General features: G+C 48.7%; 1 protein-coding gene across 3 annotated transcripts in view; it reads left to right on the plus strand.

Annotated features, from left to right (window-relative positions):
* LOC117966752 (TBC1 domain family member 17-like) overlaps nt 1–7500 on the plus strand; it is a 13360-nt gene that overhangs the window by 5411 nt on the left and 449 nt on the right. For 2 of the 3 annotated variants that reach the window (XM_059020278.1, XM_059020280.1), the window contains exons 9-17: nt 1–104; nt 235–329; nt 1300–1416; nt 1741–1841; nt 2266–2365; nt 3978–4075; nt 5122–5238; nt 5643–5729; nt 6315–7156. In XM_059020278.1, coding sequence (XP_058876261.1) covers nt 1–104; nt 235–329; nt 1300–1416; nt 1741–1841; nt 2266–2365; nt 3978–4075; nt 5122–5238; nt 5643–5729; nt 6315–6494 — 999 coding nt within the window. In that variant the 3' untranslated portion in view covers nt 6495–7156. Of the gene's footprint in view, nt 105–234; nt 330–1299; nt 1417–1740; nt 1842–2265; nt 2366–3977; nt 4076–5121; nt 5239–5642; nt 5730–6314; nt 7157–7251 lie in introns of those variants that run through there. The other variant, XM_059020281.1, reaches the window with a different exon arrangement.

Raw genomic sequence — 7500 nt, forward strand, 5'->3', positions numbered from 1 at the left:
GGCGTCTCCCCCTCTCTCCGCCGCGAGGTCTGGAAGTTTCTCCTGGGATTTTATCCCTGGGAAAGTACAATTCAGGAGAGGCAGGATATCCTTCGTAAGAAAACGTGAGTCAGCAGGAACTATGCTTTTCTTTCAAATTCCACCCCATTGCAGCTGCCCTATACTTGTGCTGCCATTGCCCCTCAGTGTAACACACAGAACCATTATTGCATTGCCTCTGTTTTTTCTTTATAGAGACGAATATTTTCGAATGAAAGTTCAGTGGAAGTCTGTCAGCGAGGAGCAAGAACTGAGAAATTCCCTATTGAGGGGATATCGAAGTCTCATAGGTAATATCAATAGAAAACTGTGGCTTTTGAATCTGAACTACAGCTCCCAGCATCCTTCACTGTTACTGCTAGTGTAGTGGCATGCTGGGAGTTGTAGTTTTTTATGAGTGTATAATATATAAAACTATGGCTATTGAAACTCAGGGGGGCTGTCTGAATCGTGTTTGGTGTTGCTGTATAATATATAAAACTATGGCTATTGAAACTCAGGGGGACTGTCTGAATCGTGTTTGGTGTTGCTGTATAATATATAAAACTATGGCTATTGAAACTCAGGGGGGCTGTCTGAATCGTGTTTGGTGTTGCTGTATAATATATAAAACTATGGCTATTGAAACTCAGGGGGGCTGTCTGAATCGTGTTTGGTGTTGCTGTATAATATATAAAACTATGGCTATTGAAACTCAGGGGGGCTGTCTGAATCGTGTTTGGTGTTGCTGTATAATATATAAAACTATGGCTATTGAAACTCAGGGGGGCTGTCTGAATCGTGTTTGGTGTTGCTGTATAATATATAAAACTATGGCTATTGAAACTCAGGGGGACTGTCTGAATCGTGTTTGGTGTTGCTGTATAATATATAAAACTATGGCTGTTGAAACTCAGGGGGACTGTCTGAATCGTGTTTGGTGTTGCTGTATAATATATAAAACTATGGCTATTGAAACTCAGGGGGGCTGTCTGAATCGTGTTTGGTGTTGCTGTATAATATATAAAACTATGGCTGTTGAAACTCAGGGGGGCTGTCTGAATCGGGTTTGCTGTATCATGTGTAACAGGATGTTGAAGCTCAGGGGGTGTGGCTCTCTCCTCTCATGTGTAACAGGATGTTGACGCTCAGGGGGTGTGGCTCTCTCCTCTCATGTGTAACAGGATGTTGACGCTCAGGGGGTGTGGCTCTCTCTCCTCTCGTGTGTAACAGGATGTTGAAGCTCAGGGGGTGTGGCTCTCTCTCCTCTCTTTCTTACAGATCGGGATGTCAGCAGGACGGATCGCTGTCACCGTTTCTTCTCCGGGAACGACAATCCTGGCCTGACGCTCCTCAACGACGTTTTGATGACGTACTGCATGTACAACTTTGACCTGGGTGAGAAACCTGAGACCGCAGCACAAAGAACTACAGCTCCCAGCATGCCTCGCCATGGCCCGCGGGTGCAGAGGCATGCTGGGAGCTGTAGTCCTATAGCCAGGGCTGGAGCGATTCACTGTGTCTCGATGAATCGCGATGCTTTCTTTACATGATGTGTCGTAATAGAGGTCTGTATCGCTTGTGAGACGAGACCGCAGTATAAAGAACTACAGCTCCCAGCATGCCTCGCCATGGCCCGCGGGTGCAGATGCATGCTGGGAGCTGTAGTCCTGTAGCCAGGGCTGCGTGCCTCACTGTGTCTCTGTGTAATTCTCTCCGCAGGGTATGTTCAGGGGATGAGCGACCTCCTCTCTCCAATCCTCTTCATCACTCAGAACGAAGTGGAGGCCTTCTGGTGTCTGGTGGGGTTCATGGAGCTGGTGGTGAGAGAGGGGATCGGGGGATTGTGGAGGGGGGGGTTTGTGGAGGGGGGGGATCGGGGGATTGTGGAGGGGGGGTGGGGGATTGTGGAGGGGGGAGGAGGGGAGAGGGGGGTTGGGGGGGGAGGAGGGGAGAGGGGGGTTGGGGAGGGGATTTGAGGATTGGGGGGTTGGGGGGGTGGAGGATTGTGGAGGGGGGATTGTGGAGGGGGGGTGGGGGATGGGGGATTGGGGAGGGGAGAGGAGAGGAGAGCAGAAAGGAGAGAGGTGGGGGGGAGGAGAATATTTGTAGTATGTTGTAATATATTACAGTGTTATAATGTTGTGTATTGTAATGTATTATAATGTGTTGTTATAATAATTTGTCTGTTTCATATTGCAGTGTTTTTTTATTTTTCTATTGGTTAATTTTTAAAAATTTTTTCAGCATCACAATTTTGAAGAATCTCAAGAGGCGATGAAGCAGCAGCTGATCCAGCTGAACATCCTGCTTCGAACCCTGGACCCTGAGCTCTGCGACTTCCTGGGTAAGAGCCTCGCAGTCCCAGCATGCCTCTGTGCAACCCTGGTTAATGACTGTAGCTCCCAACATGCCCCTGGACAGCCCTGGTTAATGACTACAGCTCCCAGCATGCCTCTGTGCAATCCTGGTTAATGACTATAGCTCCCAGCATGCCCCTGGACAGCCCTGGTTAATGACTACAGGTCCCAGCATGCCTCTGAACAGCCCTGGTTAATGACTACAGCTCCCAGCATGCCTCTGGACAGTCCTGGTTAATGACTACAGCTCCCAGCATGCCTCTGGACAGCCCTGGTTAATGACTACAACTCCCAGCATGCCTCTGGACAGCCCTGGTTAATGACTACAGCTCCTAGCATGCCTCTCTACAGCCCTGATTAATAACAACAGCTCCCAGCATGCCTCTGTGCAGTCCTGGTTAATGACTACAGCTCCCAGCATGCCTCTGTACAGCCCTGGTTAATAACAACAGCTCCCAGCATGCCCCTGGACAGCCCTGGTTAATGACTACAGCTCCCAGCATGCCCCTGGACAGCCCTGGTTAATGACTACAGCTCCCAGCATGCCCCTGGACAGCCCTGGTTAATGACTACAGCTCCCAGCATGCCTCTGTGCAGCCCTGGTTAATGACTACAGCTCCTAGCATGCCTCTGTACAGCCCTGGTTAATAACAACAGCTCCCAGCATGCCCCTAGACAGCCCTGGTTAATGACTACAGCTCCCAGCATGCCCCTGGACAGCCCTGGTTAATGACTACAGCTCCCAGCATGCCCCTGGACAGCCCTGGTTAATGACTACAGCTCCCATGCCTCTGTGCAGCCCTGGTTAATGACTACAGCTCCCAGCATGCCCCTGGACAGTCCTGGTTAATGACTACAGCTCCCAGCATGCCTCTGTGCAGCCCTGGTTAATGACTACAGCTCCCAGCATGCCCCTGGACAGCCCTGGTTAATGACTACAGCTCCCAGCATGCCCCTGGACAGTCCTGGTTAATGACTATAGCTCCCAGCATGCCCCTGGACAGTCCTGGTTAATGACTACAGCTCCCAGCATGCCCCTGGACAGCCCTGGTTAATGACTACAGTTCCTAGCATGCCTCTGTGCAGCCCTGGTTAATGACTACAGCTCCCAGCATGCCCCTGGACAGCCCTGGTTAATAACAACAGCTCCCAGCATGCCCCTGGACAGCCCTGGTTAATGACTACAGCTCCCAGCATGCCCCTGGACAGCCCTGGTTAATGACTACAGCTCCCAGCATGCCTCTGTGCAGCCCTGGTTAATGACTACAGCTCCTAGCATGCCCCTGGACAGCCCTGGTTAATAACAACAGCTCCCAGCATGCCCCTGGACAGCCCTGGTTAATGACTACAGCTCCCAGCATGCCTCTGTAGAGCCCTGTTTAATGACTACAGCTCCCAGCATGCCTCTGTGCAGCCCTGGTTAATAACAACAGCTCCCAGCATGCCCCTGGACAGCCCTGGCTATAGGACTACAGCTCCCAGCATGCCTCTGCACCCGCGGCCATGGTGAGGCATGCTGGGAGCTGTAGTTCTTTACACTGCTTTTATAGTAATTATAATTGTGATTGAACCCACTTTCCATTTATGATTTCTTTTCAGATTCTAAAGACTCCGGCACGCTGTGCTTCTGCTTCCGCTGGCTCCTGATCTGGTTCAAACGAGAGTTTCCATTTGAAGACGTCCTCAAACTGTGGGAGGTGAGAGAGAGAGGGAGAGAAACACACACAGTGTCACTGATAATGAGAGAGAGGGAGAGAAACACACACAGTGTCACTGATAATGAGAGAGAGGGAGAGAAACACACACAGTGTCACTGATAATGAGAGAGAGGGAGAGAAACACACACAGTGTCACTGATAATGAGAGAGAGGGAGAGAAACACACACAGTGTCACTGATAATGAGAGAGAGAGAGAGAAACACACACAGTGTCACTGATAATGAGAGAGAGGGAGAGAAACACACACAATGTCATTGATAATGAGAGAGAGGAGACACACACAGACACACAGACACACACACACACACACACACACACACACACACACACACACACACACAGTGTCACTGATAATGAGAGAGAGGGAGAGAAACACACACAGTGTCACTGATAATGAGAGAGAGGGAGAGAAACACACACAGTGTCACTGATAATGAGAGAGAGAGAGAGAAACACACACAGTGTCACTGATAATGAGAGAGAGGGAGAGAAACACACACAGTGTCACTGATAATGAGAGAGAGAGAGAGAAACACACACAGTGTCACTGATAATGAGAGAGAGGGAGAGAAACACACACAGTGTCACTGATAATGAGAGAGAGGGAGAGAAACACACACAGTGTCACTGATAATGAGAGAGAGGGAGAGAAACACACACAGTGTCACTGATAATGAGAGAGAGGGAGAGAAACACACACAGTGTCACTGATAATGAGAGAGAGGGAGAGAAACACACACAGTGTCACTGATAATGAGAGAGAGGGAGAGAAACACACACAGACACACACACACACACTCACACACACACACACACACACACAGTGTCATTGATAATGAGAGAGAGGAGACACACACACACACACACACACACACACACACACAGTGTCACTGATAATGAGAGAGGAGACACACACACACACACACACACACACACACACATGCACACACACCCTGTGTATCCCTTTTAAATGTAGCTTGTATCCATTTTAATCTGCGTTCTCCCAAACACCCCCCTTTTCCAGGTGATGTGGACCGGTCTGCCCTGCGCTAACCTGCACTTGTTGTTGGCCTGCGCCATTCTGGATTCCCAGCGGGGGGAGCTAATAAATTCTGACTTTGATTTCAATGACATTCTTAAGGTTAGTTTACAAAAATAACAAACAATAACAACAAACCACAGGGTTGGGAATCAGACTCCTGTTCCGCAGCAGTGTGATCCAGTCCTGGTTTCACTGGGAGTTTAATAATCAGACACACCCTGAGCTTGTTAGCTAGACACACTGGGGGCTGATCAAGCTGGTAGCAGTAAAACCTGGACTGGATCACACTGCTGTGGGATAGGAGTCTGATTCCCAGCCCTGTTGAAGAAATCTCTATTCTCTCATGTTCTGATTGGGATGAAATTCACTCAGGATCACCTTCAGCTTACAAGCTATTGAGAGGATCAGAATCTGACTATTTATTTGTGTCTGTGTGTGTTTGTGTGTGTGTTTGTGTGTGTCTGTCTGTGTGTGTGCGTGTGCGTGTGTGTGTGTCTCTGCAGCACATCAATGAATTGAATATGAAGCTGGATTTGGAAGATCTTCTTTGCAGAGCTGAATCCATCTTCAAACAACTCACAGCCTGTCCGGTAAGAGAGTCTGTCTGTCTGTCTGTCTGTCTGTCTGAGCTTAAACTAGAAGAGACAGAGAGAAAGTCAAGTTAGCAGAGAAACGTTTTAATGCCTTCGTCATCCAGAACTTCACTGGATCAGAAACTCCAAACCAGAAGAGACTGAGAGAGAAAGTCAAGTTAGCAGAGAAACGTTTTAATGCCTTCGTCATCCAGAACTTCACTGGATCAGAAACTCCAAACCAGAAGAGACTGAGAGAGAAAGTCAAGTTAGCAGAGAAACGTTTTAATGCCTTCGTCATCCAGAACTTCAGAATGTTATTCTTTTATATTTAAAAACTTGAGATATGAAAACCGTGGTTTAGATTTCTCAACACAAAACTAATTAATCTCCTCTCTCCTCTCCTCTCTCTCCTCCACCTCTCCTCTCTCTCTCCTCCCCTCTCTCCTCCTCTCTCTCCTCTCTCCTCCTGTCTCATTTCTCCTCTCTCCTCTCCTCTCTCTCCCCTCTCTCCTCTCTCTCTCCTCTCTCTCTTCTCTCTCTCCTCTCCTCTCTCCTCCTGTCTCATTTCTCCTCTTTCCTCTCCTCTTTCTCCTCTCTCAGGATTTGCCTGTCAAGGTTCAGGCAGTACTGGGATTGTTCAGCCCAGTTGAAGCTCCGCTCTCGGACCCAAGCTCCCAGTCCGATCCCAGCTCCCCCCAGTCGGAGAGCAGGACTGCCGACAGCCCTAGCCAACCAGAGAGCAGCATCGAGGTTCTGACCACACCCCCCTCGGAACCCTGAGCTCAACTAAGATTTCCCTCTCTTGAAAAACTCAACAACATTTTTTGTCCCAGTAATACTTTATCCTGTGCATATAATTAAGTCACTTTTTCTGTTTTTTCTCTCCCTCAAAAAAAAATCTAATTCAAAAGAGCCTTTATTGGCATGACAAAATCAAATGGAAGTTTTGCCAAAGCGCTTAAACACACATCAACGCAAACAGATAACACCCCCGCACCCCCGCACCCCCCCTCAGTCTCGCTCTCTCCGTGTGTCTCAAAAAAGGCTTTACTCTGTCTCTGTCTCTGTCTCTCTCGCTCTCTCGCTGTCTCGCTCTGTCTCTCGCGCTCTGTCTGTCTCTCTCTGTCTCTCTCTCGCTCTCTCACTATCTCGCTCTCTGTCTCTCCCACTCTCTTACTGTCTGTCTGTCTCTCTCTTGCTCTGTCTCGTTCTCTCACTCTGTCTCTGTCTCTCTCTTGCTCTGTCGCTCTCTTGCTGTCTCACTGTCTCTCGCTCTCTTGCTGTCTCTCAGATGTGTAATTCTAATAGACTTGTATGTAATCTATATGGATAGATCTCTTCACATATTCCACCTGTGTGCGTCTAATCAGAACTGTTCATTGGAGCACAATCTTGTATCTCATTAATATATCGCTGTATCAATAAACTGCTGCCTGCAACTACCTCAGAGTCTGTCTGTCTGTCTGACACGATATTACCTGACTGTATATCTTTCATTGTGTTGTGTGTCTGTCTGTCTGTCTGTCTGTCTCTACAGCTGTAGTTGCCTGCTATAAGCTAGCTGTAACGCCGGTTAGATAAGATTAGTGATTGCGCCATCTAGTGCACAGCTACCGTATTGCCAGCAAGCATCCAGTTCAAGACTCTTGTACTAGCCTACAGATGCCTTGACCAGACTGCACCCAGCTACCTCCAGACCCTCATCTCTCCCTACACCCCCACTCGACCTCTCCGCTCCGCCTGCACTAGAAGACTGGCTCTACCTCCGCTACGCTCCCCTGCCTCC

Source organism: Acipenser ruthenus, unplaced genomic scaffold (genome assembly GCF_902713425.1).
Source record: "Acipenser ruthenus unplaced genomic scaffold, fAciRut3.2 maternal haplotype, whole genome shotgun sequence".
NCBI classification, from domain to species: domain Eukaryota; kingdom Metazoa; phylum Chordata; class Actinopteri; order Acipenseriformes; family Acipenseridae; genus Acipenser; species Acipenser ruthenus.